General features: G+C 48.8%; 1 protein-coding gene across 1 annotated transcript; it reads right to left on the bottom strand.

Moving 5' to 3' along the window:
* Positions 1-2,566: 2,566 nt before the first annotated feature.
* Positions 2,567-8,527, bottom strand: TRNAU1AP (tRNA selenocysteine 1 associated protein 1). Its single transcript, XM_069948192.1, has 7 exons — positions 8,413-8,527; positions 7,157-7,254; positions 6,388-6,487; positions 4,325-4,377; positions 3,278-3,428; positions 2,924-2,957; positions 2,567-2,700 (listed from the first exon to the last, which is right to left on the bottom strand). Exons 1-7 carry the CDS (start codon positions 8,434-8,436, stop codon positions 2,570-2,572), a joined length of 591 nt encoding a protein of 196 aa, XP_069804293.1. The 5' UTR covers positions 8,437-8,527; the 3' UTR covers positions 2,567-2,569.
* Positions 8,528-14,405: the final 5,878 nt, after the last annotated feature.

Genomic DNA, 14,405 nt, shown 5'->3' with positions numbered 1-14,405 from the left:
ACAGGAAAGGGCGGGGCTACGGCGTTACCAAGTAGTAACCTGGTGGTATGTTACTGAGTTACATGTACAACCTTATCCTGGCTGACTGCTGCCACCTGGTGGTATAATACTGAGTTACATGTACAACCTTATCCTGGATGACTGCTGCCACCTGGTGGTATAATACTGAGTTACATGTACGACCTTATCCTGGATGACTGCTGCCACCTGGTGGTATAATACTGAGTTACATGTACGACCTTATCCTGGATGACTGTTGCCACCTGTTGGTATAATACTGAGTTACATGTACGACCTTATCCTGGATGACTGCTGCCACCTGTTGGTATAATACTGAGTTACATGTACAACCTTATCCTGGATGACTGCTGCCACCTGGTGGTATAATACTGAGTTACATGCAAGACTCAGCTTCCTACACACAAAGAGAAACGATGTGGCAGCTTGATGACAGGTCTTGGATGTTGGGTATTTTCTTCCCTAGAAGTAATGCATTTATAGCAGAGATTGAGAACCTTCCGCCCTCCAGCTATTGTAAAACTACTCTTCCCAGAAAAGCTTTGTCTGTCCAGACACCATGGGATTTGTAGCTTTGTAGCAGCTGGAGAGCTGCAGGTTCCCCATCCCTGATGTATAGTATATAACTATCACTCCAGCAGTGAAGGGGTTACCCCATTAAGCACTGGTGGGTGGCACATCCCAGCTGTCATCCTCCTGTTGTCTGCTATGACAGCCGCCACCATCCACACCTGGAGAGATTCCATGTAATACAGGAGAATGGCAGCGGAGAGAATAGAGATGTCAGAGCGGAGACAGCAGGGCTGTCATAGACTATAAGCACAGCTGCTTATCACTAGAGCTTGTGTGTGCAGATACTGATGTCTATAAAATATATCACTACGTTACCATTAGAATAGACATTACACTGGGGAAGCTGTCTGTGTCACTAGTGCTGAAACCTCCCCTGATGTCAATTCTAATGGTAACGTGTATTATATAGATATCAGGGGAAGCTGCCGCACTAGTGACACATGTAATATTTATTCTAATGGTAACATGTTTTATATAGACATTACACTGGGGAGAGCTGTCTGTGTCACTAGTGCTGAAACCTCCCCTGATGTCAATTCTAATGGTAACGTGTATTATATAGACATCAGGGGAAGCTGCCGCACTAGTGACACATGTAATATTTATTCTAATGGTAACATGTTTTATATAGACATTACACTGGGGAGAGCTGTCTGTGTCACTAGTGCTGCAGCCTCCCCTGATGTCTATATAATACATGTTACCATTAGAATAGACATTACACAGGGGGAAGCGGTCTGTCACTGGTGCTGCAGCCTCCCCTGATGTCTATATAATACATGTTACCATTAGAATAGACATTACACAGGGGAAGCGGTCTGTGTCACTAGTGCTGCAGCCTCCCCTGATGTCTATATAATACATGTTACCATTAGAATAGACATTACACTGGGGGAAGCTGTCTGTGTCACTAGTGCTGCAGCCTCTATTGATGTCTATAGAATATGTTACCATAGAATAGACCTAACACTAGGGGAAGCGGTCTGTGTCACTAGTGCTACAGGCCTGGCAGCATATGTGAAAGCAAGCAGTGATAGTCATGGATCCCCACTAACTCTGCTACATTGTACCAGAGCTACAGCACTAGTGACAGGCAGCTCCCCCCAGTGTAATGTATATTCTAATGGTGACATGTAATATATAGATATCAGGGGAGGCTGCAGCACTAGTGACACAGACAGCTCCCCCCAGTGTAATGTCTATTCTAATGGTAACATGTATTATATAGACATCAGGGGAGGCTGCAGCACTAGTGACACAGACAGCTCCCCCCAGTGTAGTCTATTCTAATGTTAACATGTATTAGACATCAGGGGAGGCTGCAGCACTAGTGACACAGACAGCTCACCCCAGTGTAATGTCTATTCTAATGGTAACATGTATTATATAGATATCAGGGTAGGCTGCCGCACTAGTGACACAGACAGCTGTCTATTCTAATGGTAACATGTAATATATAGAGATCAGGGGAGGCTGCATCACTAGAGGCACAGACAGCTTCCCCCAGTGTAATGTCTATTCTAACAGTAACATGTAGTGGTATATTATATAGACATCAGGGAGGCTCAGTATTTGCACACAGAAGCTCTAGTCATATGTAACTGTGCTGGGACCAGGGCTTGTGCAGACCTGCAGTTCCCAACACAAAAACTAGTGGCAGAAGAAGGGTAGTGTCACTCATTAATATAAAAAAATATTCATGTATATAGAGAAAGACAAGGTATATTAGAAAGTTTTATTTACAGCAGACTGGGGGACCCCTTTAGGTTTTGGATCCTCCCACAATGTACATAGTACAGAGTCAATCATTCTCCAATCAGGGCAGGATCTATGGCCATGTCCATCCTGATCTTCCTGATGCTTCTCATGTTCCTCTGCAGAGGAAGCCATCATCCATGGCACCTGCAGAAGTATAGGGTGGTCTACACTGCAGACGTTGTGGCTGCGAGTCTCCTCAGGAGAGGGGGGGGGTGACACATCAGTAGGGTACTTTGGAGGTGACGGTGTCCAGCGGCTGCCAGTGGCAGCTCATCAGGGCGTCGTACAGCTCCTCGCTCTGCTCCATGAACTGTTTGTTGGCCTCCGCCACGTCCACCTCGGGGTCGGGGTCTGGAAATGAACAGAAGAACAGGAATGAACGAGACCGTGCGGAGGGGTCAGGACATGCTGGGAGTTGGGAGGAGACTATGGTAGGCACAGAATCTCTGTATGGTGACACTACAACACCCAGCATGCCCTGCAGTACATCTTATGGATGCCTGAATTTAAAGGGACGCCCCATCTGGTGCACAACCACCCCCATCATGCAGCAGTAACGGTATCACAGCATTACCTTCCACTGCTTCCTCCACAAACTCCTCCGGAGCCTAAAAGAGAAGAGAAAGTGACTTTATAACACTCAGAGCATTGCCTGCACTGACACACTGTAACAGAAGACAGCTGTGTACACAGCTCACAGAGCATTGCCTGCCCTGACACACTGTAACAGAAGGCAGCTGTGTACACCGCTCACAGAGCATTGCCTGCCCTGACACACTGTAACAGAAGGCAGCTGTGTACACAGCTCACAGAGCATTGCCTGCCCTGACACACTGTAACAGAAGGCAGCTGTGTACACAGCTCACAGAGCATTGCCTGCACTGACACACTGTAACAGAAGGCAGCTGTGCATGCAGGACTGACTCACCGGCCAGCTATTAGGGGTGTAGCCGTACTGCTGGTAAGTATAGCTGTTATTCTTCTGGTCGTACTTCCAGTTGGAGAACATCTGCTGGAACTGCTGGGTGTAGTAGTTGAAGGCCTGCACATATTCCGTTGTCGCGTTCCTGGCCGGAGGGCTGAAGGTAAAGCAGAGAATACACCTGTAATACGCCACCCAAAACAGCGCCACCCCATCCTCAGGTTGTGTGGGGTATTACAACTATACACTGCCGGCTGCTGCATGCACAGAGCTGAGAATCCACCTCATATAAACCTGATCATATAATGGAACTGAGTGTCAATGGGCTGTAACGTTATACACAGGTGGGGGCTCTCAGATGTGTTACCTCACCCACATGTATCATCCCCGGGACAGAGAGATCGGGGGGCCCCCCGACTTTATGTCCCAAGAGCCCCTGCAAAAAACAGCTTACTCTAGAGCACAGGTGTCAAACTCATGGCCTTCCAGATGTAAAACTACTATTCCCATCATGCCTGGACGCCCAAGATTTAGCTTTGTTTCCCCAGGCATGATGGGACTTGTAGTTCTGGAGGGCCTGAGTCTGACATCTGTGCTCTAGAAGATGCCTCCTTCTATGAACGCACTGGCTGCCCCTGTCACTCACATGGGTCAGGCGGCCAGTGACCACCGCGCCGGGCTCCGGAATTGTTATGTAAGTGAATGAGGCTGCGCTGCCAGGACTGGACTGAATCCTGGATGGGATTCTCCTTGCAGCTCCATTCACTTACATTAGCTGTGATGCAGGGGGGGGGGGGTCACACATGGCAGTGGGTTTAACGCTGCTGCGATTCCCGGCACTGTCAGTTTGAATAGCTTGAATTTTCCTCCTGCTGAGTGTATGTAAATGCCCCCCCCCCCCCTTAACCCATCGCAGCCCAGTGATCATTAGAGAAATGATCATAGTGCGCAGGGCTGCAAATCCAGTGAGAGGCAATTGTGAAGGGTGTCCCCTTTAAGGAGGTCAGTATATGCCCCCCACCATGTGACAGGACACCCCCCGGGAGCGCTTACCTGGGGTCTGGCGGCTTGGTATAAAGCGCGTGCTTCAGCTTGAATCTCTTAGGCTGCAAAGAAAGAGGGAAAAAAAAGTCTGAGCTGTAACGGCAGCCATCTTGGTTGTCACCCAACTTTGCCAGGAATATATAATAACTAGAGTGAGTCATTGTAAGAAGGAGACAGAAGCATCTACACAGGGGGGGTTCTCTCTTCTCCACAGGACGGGGGATACAACTGATCTGAGGAGCGGGGACCCCAGGGGGTGATCAGTCATTCCCTATCATCTAATATTGGGGCGACCTCTTTAACCCCTTAGGGCCAGGCCAACTTTCATTTTTTTTCCTCCTGGTGTTTAAAAGGCTATAGGGCTTGTATCTGTCCCCTACAGACCCACATGGGCCCTCACTTTCTGTCACAGACTTAACTTTTCCATAAAGTATGCTGCAAAACTGGAAAATTTTAAATAAAAAAAAGCCCCCCCCCCCCCATTTAAGGGTTTCATGTTCATGTAATTCGTCCTGCGGTAAAACTGACGCGTTGTAGAACTTTTATGTTATCTGACTGTTTTTAAAAAATTAAAACCCTTCAAAAAAACAAAACAATAACTAGACAGCCTTCTGGTGCTTTTCCCCTTTGGTCTATGGGGCTGTGTGCGGCGTCACTTCTTGCTCCATGTTTTGTACTTTCTATCGGTACTTGGCTTTTTGATCACTTTTATTCCAATTTTTCCGGATTTGATGCGACAAAATCTGCTACTTGGCACTTACGCCATTTACAGTGCAAAATCAGGAATGGGATTTTTAGTAGTTTGGGCGATAACGCACACAGCGATAACAAATACGTTATTTTTTTATTTATTTATAAAATGGGAAAAGGGGCGTGATTTAAAGTTATGGTATGTTGTGTTTTTTTTTTTATTAATTTAAAAACTTTTTTTTTTTTTTTTTAACAGTAATTTGTAGCCCCCCTGGGGGTTCTTCTATCAACAATACACTGATCTCTCAGAGATCAATGCAGTAAAGATGTACTGAATTGATCTCTGAGATCAGTGCTCGAACACTATTGGCTGCTGGAGCCCATAGTAATGGATTGCCAAGCCGGGATGAGCATCCGTCTACTAGACCACCACGTAAGGGGTTTTTAATGTATTTTAATGCCACTGTTAGTTTCGACAGCGGCATTTAATTGGTCAATTGGCGAAGTGCTGCAATCAGCCCACACACCGGCTACTAGCAGCCACGAGCGATAACATAAGGGTGCATCATGGGTGTTTAAGGGGTTAAAGGGAACCCATCACGCAGTTCAATGTTGTAAAGTAAAATATAATTATAATAAAGTATTCTGCAGCGTTCCCTACCATATAACCTGATCATTTGCCGTCGTCTCGATCTTCCTGAAAACAAAGTTTTATTCCTCCACACGCTGTATGTAAATCAGCGCTAACCAGTCATGGCACCCGGGCTGTAGCCACTCCCCTTTGTGATGTAATCCCATGTGACTCACAGGCCCAGAGCCTGCTACATCATTCAGAGGATGCCCAGAGAGGCGGGACTACATCGCAGAGGGGAGTGGCTACAGCCTGGGAGGTGTGACTAATTCAGGGAGAGACGCCGCCCACATGACTAGTTAGCACTGATTTGCATGCAGCGTGTGGAGGAATAAAACTTTGTATTCGGGAAGAATAAGACAACAGCAAACGATCAGTGTATACGGCAGGGAACACTGCAGAATGCTTTATATTAATATTTCACCTCACAACACTGAATCTTAGTGACTGGTTCCCTTTAAGGGAAGCGTCACACAAAGCGGATACACACTCATCTACTGGGACACGGAGTGACTTATGGCCGCTGACCAGTAAGAACTAAGGAGGAGATTAATTAACATGGTGTAAAGTGAGACTGGCTCAGTCGCCCCTAGCAACCAATCGGATTCCACCTTTCATTTTCCAAAGAGTCTGTGAGGAATGAAAGGTGGAATCTGATTGGTTGCTAGGGGAGACTGAGCCAGTTTCACTTTACACCATGTCTGATAAATCTCCCCCATAGTCCTCTGCCCCGGGCGCGGCTCGTACTCACCGGGTTGGCTCCGGGCACCAGTTTTCCGTTGACGTTCGCCAGACACCTGGAGGCGGAGGCTTGGCTGGGAAATTCTACGAAACAGTAACCGGAGAGCGCGCTGGAGGAGAGGAGCGAGACACAAAGTCACATGACTGTATATGATAAAGCCTTATACGTCTCCATGGTCACAGGCTACAGATGCCAAACTGACAGCAACGTTCAGCGTTTCGGGATTTGACTCCCGGCAGCTGCAGAAGTTGGATGTCACCCTGGGGCTGCCAAGAAAACATGGATACAGCCTATGGCCTATGGCTGTCATATATATATATATATATATATATATATATATATATATATATATATATATATATATTAGCCAGGACTCTCTAGGGCGACAACTTCTGCAGCTGCTGGGAACGCTGAACAGTCTCTGCCATAAACCTATAACCTTACAGTGTATACAGCAGCTGTGAGACTTCTATGTCTCCATGGTTACAGACCACCAACAAACCCTGTGCAGTCAGATCCCACACTCATCCTCCCCTCCATCCTGTTACACTCTGCAGCTCCCTCAGACCACAAAGGGATTGTTTGTAGTCTGTAACCATGGAGACGCGTTGCTCAGCACCAGAGCTGTTTACACAAAACGGCGGGGGACGATGCATAACAAGGTATACAAAGCTGATGTATAAGTGTCATTATCATCTAACTATAATAGAAGGATGCGGCCGGTGCTCCTCCGGAGGGTGCGCTGCATGTCCTGTGGACGCGGGTCACATGACCTTACCCCGTGAAGCGGTTGCGGATGATCTTGACGCTGAGGACGGACTCCCCCATAGCCTGGAAGGCCTGTGAGATAGATCCCTCATTCATGTTCTCATCGATCTGTCAGAGGAGAGAGAGGAATCGGATTATTACACACCGGGATATAATAACCGGGCGGTGCAGGATACCTCTGCGTCTGCTGTATACAGGTCTCTGCTGTGCGACCTCCTCACTGACCAATAGGAGGCGGGCGGCTGTGTCATGTGATCAGACCAGCAGGACCATACCCCGGCCTGGGTCCTCTGCCGCTCTACAACTCCCAGCTGTCACATATCTGGTTGTCTCCAGCCGCCACAACACTACAACTCCCAGCATGCACTGAGCCTTGTGCACTACCTAATGTGACACTACAACTACCAGCATGCCCTGAGCCTTGTGCTCTATCTAATGTGACACTACAACTCCCAGCATGCCCTGAACCTTGTGCACCCCATCATACACTACAACTCCCAGCATGCCCTGAACCATGTGCACCCCATTATACACTACAACTCCCAGCATGCCCTGAACCATGTGCACCCCCACATACACTACAACTCCCAGCATGCCCTGAACCATGTGCACCCCATTATACACTACAACTCCCAGCATGCCCTGAACCATGTGCACCCCCACATACACTACAACTCCCAGCATGCCCTGAACCATGTGCACCCTCACATACACTACAACTCCCAGCATGCCCTGAACCATGTGCACCCCATCATTTACTACAACTCCCAGCATGCCCTGAACCATGTGCACCCCATTATACACTACAACTCCCAGCATGCCCTGAACCATGTGCACCCCATTATACACTACAACTCCCAGCATGCCCTGAACCATGTGCACCCCATTATACACTACAACTCCCAGCATGCCCTGAACCATGTGCACCCCCACATACACTACAACTCCCAGCATGCCCTGAACCATGTGCACCCCATCATTTACTACAACTCCCAGCATGCCCTGAACCTTGTGCACCCCCACATACACTACAACTCCCAGCATGCCCTGAACCATGTGCACCCCATCATACACTACAACTCCCAGCATGCCCTGAACCATGTGCACCCCATCATACACTACAACTCCCAGCATGCCCTGAACCATGTGCACCCCCACATATAGTACAATCCCTGCAGGCCACGCTGGGAGTTGTAGTTCCTGGAAGGGCTGAGCTGACACAACGTGATGACCGCAGACTGAGCCCTCATCTCCCGGGTCACTCACGTCTCCCATCCACAGACTCGCCATCTCCGCGCACCGGGCGATACAACCGCAGCTGCTGTATCCAAGCGGGCTAAGCGACCTGTGATGACGTCATGCCCATGCGACTGGCTTCCTGTGTGGGCGGAGCTATGGCCGGTCAGCTGGTTTCCCGGGGTCTCCTGGCAGCACAGAGGAGCCGATCAGTGTGAAGGAGGAGGGAGGAGGTCTACACTCTGCAGTCAGTGATGGAGATGTGAGGAGGAGGTCTACACTCTGCAGTCAGTTATATAGAATGGAGATGTGAGGAGGAGGTCTGCACTCTGCAGTCAGTTATATAGAATGGAGATGTGAGGAGGAGGTCTGCACTCTGCAGTCAGTTATATAGAATGGAGATGTGAGGAGGAGGTCTGCACTCTGCAGTCAGTTATATAGAATGGAGATGTGAGGAGGAGGTCTACACTCTGCAGTCAGTGATGTAGAATGGAGATGTGAGGAGGAGGTCTACACTCTGCAGTCAGTGATGGAGATGTGAGGAGGAGGTCTACACTCTGCAGTCAGTGATGGAGATGTGAGGAGGAGGTCTACACTCTGCAGTCAGTGATGGAGATGTGAGGAGGAGGTCTACACTCTGCAGTCAGTCAGAAGTAATACCCCTCCTCTGCCCCCAAGAAGTAATACCCCTCCTGTGCCCCCAAGAAGTAATACCCCTCCTGTGCCCCCAAGCAGTTATAACCCCCTCCTGTGCCCCCAAGCAGTAATACCCCCTCCTGTGCCCCAAGAAGTAATACCCCTCCTGTGCCCCCAAGCAGTAATACCACCTCCTGTGCCCCCAAGAAGTAATACCCCTCCTGTGCCCCCAAGCAGTAATAACCCCCTCCTGTGCCCCCAAGCAGTAATACCACCTCCTGTGCCCCCAAGAAGTAATACCCCTCCTGTGCCCCCAAGCAGTAATAACCCCCTCCTGTGCCCCCAAGCAGTAATACCCCCTCCTGTGCCCCAAGAAGTAGCCCCAAGAAGTAATACCCCTCCTGTGCCCCCAAGCAGTAATACCACCTCCTGTGCCCCCAAGAAGTAATACCCCTCCTGTGCCCCCAAGCAGTTATAACCCCCTCCTGTGCCCCCAAGCAGTAATACCACCTCCTGTGCCCCCAAGAAGTAATACCCCTCCTGTGCCCCCAAGCAGTTATAACCCCCTCCTGTGCCCCCAAGCAGTAATACCCCCTCCTGTGCCCCAAGAAGTAATACCCCTCCTGTGCCCCCAAGCAGTAATACCCCTCCTGTGCCCCCAAGCAGTAATAACCCCCTCCTGTGCCCCCAAGCAGTAATACCCCCTCCTGTGCCCCCAAGCAGTAATACCCCCTCCTGTGCCCCCAAGCAGTAATACCCCCTCCTGTGCCCCCAAGCAGTAATACCCCCTCCTGTGCCCCCAAGCAGTAATACCCCCTCCTGTGCCCCCAAGCAGTTATAACCCCCTCCTGTGCTCCTAAGCAGTAATAACCCCCTCCTGCGCCCCAAGCAGTAATAACCCCCTCCTGTGCCCCAAGCAGTAATAACCCCCTCCTGTGCCCCCAAGCAGTAATACCCCCTCCTGTGCCCCAAGCAGTAATACCCCATCCTGTGCCCCCAAGCAGTAATAACCCCCTCCTGTGCCCCCAAGCAGTAATAAACCCCCTGCCTTGTCCTCAAGTATTAATTTTTTTAAAGAGATGCACATATAGGCTGGTATTTGAAGCAGTGACCACAGTTGACATCTCTTTGCTCACTCTTCTGTTTCTTTTCCATTCTAGGCCATGACTCTTCTCTTCAGAATCTGCCAGAGAAACATTTTAGGCCCCTTTCTCCATACAGTAGTTAGGTTCCCTCTGTGCCCCCACATAGTGGTTAGACCTCTCTGTGCAGATAGTATCCCCTGTATAGCAACCAACCCCCCTATAGATTATTGCCCCCCCCTCTAGCTAAACAATATACCCAATGTTGATAGTCCCTGTGTTAGTTGAATCCCCCTGTAGGCAGCCTTCCCACTGAAGGTAAACCCTCTGTTGACACCACCCTCCATGTAGGCATCACCCCCTATAGGCAGACCCCTCCCCATGTAGACCCCCCCCCCCCATTGAGGTATCCCTGCTGCAGGTAAACCCTCTGTTGACACACACACCCCTCCATGTAAGCATCTCCCATGAAGACAGCCTCCCTGCCACATAGGCAAACAACCTTCCCTCCTCCATGTAGGCAGACCCCTCCCCATGTAAACTCCCCCCCCTATAGGCAGACCCCTCCCCATGTAGACATCTCCCCCTATAGGCAGACCCCTCCCCATGTAGACATCTCCCCCTATAGGCAGCCCCCTCCCCATGTAGACATCTCCCCCTATAGGCAGCCTTCTCCCCATGTAGGCAGCCCCCTTCCCATGTAGATATCTCCCCCTATAGGCAGACCCCTCCCCATGTAGGCATCCCTTTGATTGTTAGGACTCCTTTGGCAGAAAGCTGCTTGCGGCCACAAGAGTTATTGGCAGGGTAGGGAGCCAGTGGCTCCTCATTCTGACAATAATAGTGCTGCATTATATAACTGTGTGTTCTCCTTATGTGAAAGAGCTAGATGCAGCAACCAGTGGCCGAGTAGACCTTAACTCACCAGCAGGGGGCACCGCCTGAGGCCACATCTCAAGTGTCCTCATGGCAGAATAGCCCCAGTCGGTCTTCCTCACCCAGGAGGTCTTCCTCGCGCAGGCGGTCTTCCTCACCCAGTCGGTCTTCCTCGCCCAGTCGGTCTTCCTCGCCCAGTCGCTCTTCCTCGCCCAGTCGCTCTTCCTCGCCCAGTCGCTCTTCCTCGCCCAGTCGCTCTTCCTCGCCCAGTCGCTCTTCCTCGCCGAGTCGGTCGTCCTCAGTGTAGATGGCCGTCATTTAATGGCAAATAATTAGTTATTTTACAACGGCCGTTATTTGCTGTTAAATGACGGCCATGCACTAAATTTTAACAGTGAGAACATAGCCTTTCTGTGTTTTTAGTCCACTCCGGGTTTTGGTTGAAAAATTCTGACCAAACTGCTGAGCAAAAATACTGTGTGGGAACATAGCCTTAGCCTGCATTTTAGTACAGACTTAAAAATATAAACTGGGACAACATGTGGCAATTATACATGATACATAATACGCATGTGTACATCAAATCTGGGATCATTTTACTAGTTGTGTCATAGTGTTGTAGTTTATTTCATGGTTATAATGATTGCTTCCTGGTAGGTCCTTATGACTGTTTCCCCAATGTTACAGTAATGAGAGAGTCTGACATAGAGAAGATATAATCTGACACAGGGAAGGTACATAGTAAGATATATAGTAAGCTCCCAAAAATGGAAAAATAGGGACTCTATAGGGATCAGGATGGCGCCGTTTAAGTTAAGGTTGTAACATATTTCCGCAGTGCTTGTCTGCCCTATCCCTTATAGTATAAAGAAGCCCGGTGACCCTTTGGCTGACATTGCCCATAGAGAGGTGGAACATTTCTTTAATTCTTACAATTTGGGAACCAAGGTCAGGTCAACCCAAGCGGGAGCTCTCCTTATAAAGGAAAAAAATATTGGTAATTTATCCCACCACTTAACCTATGAGAACGTCATGGAGTAGAACGCAGAGAAGAAGCCCACTGCAAAGAAAGACTGAGAGGGACTCAGTAAGTCCATGCACATTCCTTTGAATGGTTAATATGTAATACCACATTTCTCCTGAAGAGGCCACTGTTGAAGAACTGAGCAGCCACAAGAACCTTCCCCCACAGAGATAACAGCCAATCACTGGAGATTACACTATCCCACCGATCAATTGATTGCATCAACGACTTCATTCTTAAAACTGTTTTTTCTTATAAGACAATCCCTTTAAGACAGGGATAGGAAACCTGCGGCCCTCCTTTAGTGTTGGCTGTCCAGGCATGGTGGGAATTGTAGTTTTGCCACAGCTGGAGGGCTGAAGATTCCCTATCAGCTGGAGGGATTACATTTGCTGGATTCTAATCAAGTTTTCTCATTTTAATATTTTTTAAAATTTTCAGACAAAGGTTTCAACCTCTAGAGTGAAGATGGACGGAACATTTGTGTTGCTGCTGTAATAGCTGAGTAAGTTATATACACATTTTACACTGTTAGGCTATGTTCACACGCTGCATAAGACCGTCCGGGTCACAGAACGGCACTACAGTACCGGCCGGATGATCTTTTGCACGGCAGACTTCTGATGCGAGCGCATCTGTGCGCGCCCGCATCAGAACTCCCCACTGCAGGCTATGGAGCGTACGGCTGGAGCCGCTTGCTTCATAGTGTGCACTGACAGGGTCTTCTGCGGCCGCAGAAAACTGGCGTTTCAGTTTTCTATGGTGCCGCTAGGGATTCCGGCCGGAGTGTAGACTAAGTGTATACTCTCCGGCCAGGATTCCCTCAGCCTGCAGCACAACATAAGCACAGCACTAATCATGGCTGTTGCAAAAACGGCCGTGATTGCCACGGAACTTACGTTGTGTGAACATAGCCTTACGCTGTATACTATGGTTGTGATTTTCTAAGCTTTATGGACGATAATAGTGAAATGTTCTGCACGTACTAAGAAAATAGTCATCTTATTTGGTACCAACAAGAGGACAGAGGCAAAAAGACGGATCTGGATCCAGAACTAACTAGGCAGACAATTCAAAGGGAGACGAGGAACAGGGTTAGGTACTATGAAGGTATAACAGGGTAGAGGAACAGACCTAGACATGACACTCAGGATCCTAATGAATGGCTTACTGTATATACACTCACCGGCCACTTTATTAGGTACACCATGCTAGTAACGGGTTGGACCCCCTTTTGCCTTCAGAACTGCCTCAATTTTTGGTGGCATAGATTCAACAAGGTGCTGGAAGCTTCCTCAGAGATTTTGGTCCATATTGACATGATGACATCACACAGTTGCCGCAGATTTGTCGGCTGCACATCCATGATGCCAATCTCCCGTTCCACCACATCCCAAAGATGCTCTATTGGATTGAGATCTGGTGACTGTGGAGGCCATTGGAGTACAGTGACCTCATTGTCATGTTCAAGAAACCAGTCTGAGATGATTCTAGCTTTATGACATGGCTCATTATCCTGCTGAAAGTAGCCATCAGATGTTGGGTACATTGTGGTCATAAAGGGATGGACATGGTCAGCAACAATACTCAGGTAGGCTGTGGCGTTGCAACGATGCTCAATTGGTACCAAGGGGCCCAAAGAGTGCCAAGAAAATGTTCCCCACACCATGACACGACCACCACCAGCCTGAACCGTTGATACAAGGCAGGATGGATCCATGCTTTCATGTTGTTGACGCCAAATTCTGACCCTACCATCCGAATGTCGCAGCAGAAATCGAGACTCATCAGACCAGGCAATGTTTTTCCAATCTTCTACTGTCCAATTTCGATGAGCTTGTGCAAATTGTAGCTTCAGTTTCCTGTTCTTAGCTGAGCGGAGTGGCACCCGGTGTGGTCTTCTGCTGCTGTAGCCCATCTGCCTCAAAGTTGGAGGTACTGTGCTTTCAGAGATGCTCTTCTGCCTACCTTGGTTGTAACGGTTGGCTATTTGAGTCACTGTTGCCTTTCTATCAGCTCGAACCAGTCGAACCTGTCACTGCAGCAGAAGAAGGAAGATGATGTCGGTAGACAGGAGCAGATCCAGGATGAGCATGGAGCACAGCAGAGGAGCGGACAGGACAGCATGGGAATAAATCAGCATAACCCTCCCACTACCATTACAGTTCATTTCAACTTATAGAATAGATGGCCTCAGTGTTTATTTAAGGCTTACTCAATAACTTTCATAAACTCCATTTATATTCATTAATATACACTCACCGGCCACTTTATTAGGTACACCATGCTAGTAACGGGTGGTCTTCTGCTGCTGTTGCCCATCTGCCTCAAAGTTGGCCGTACTGTGCGTTCAGAGATGCTCTTCTGCTTACCTTGGTTGTAACGGTTGGCTATTTGAGTCACTG

Source organism: Dendropsophus ebraccatus, chromosome 12 (assembly GCF_027789765.1).
Source record: "Dendropsophus ebraccatus isolate aDenEbr1 chromosome 12, aDenEbr1.pat, whole genome shotgun sequence".
Lineage (NCBI taxonomy): Eukaryota > Metazoa > Chordata > Amphibia > Anura > Hylidae > Dendropsophus > Dendropsophus ebraccatus.
The sequence above is the reverse complement of the archived record's forward strand: the minus strand, read 5'-3'. Positions and strand labels throughout refer to the sequence as shown.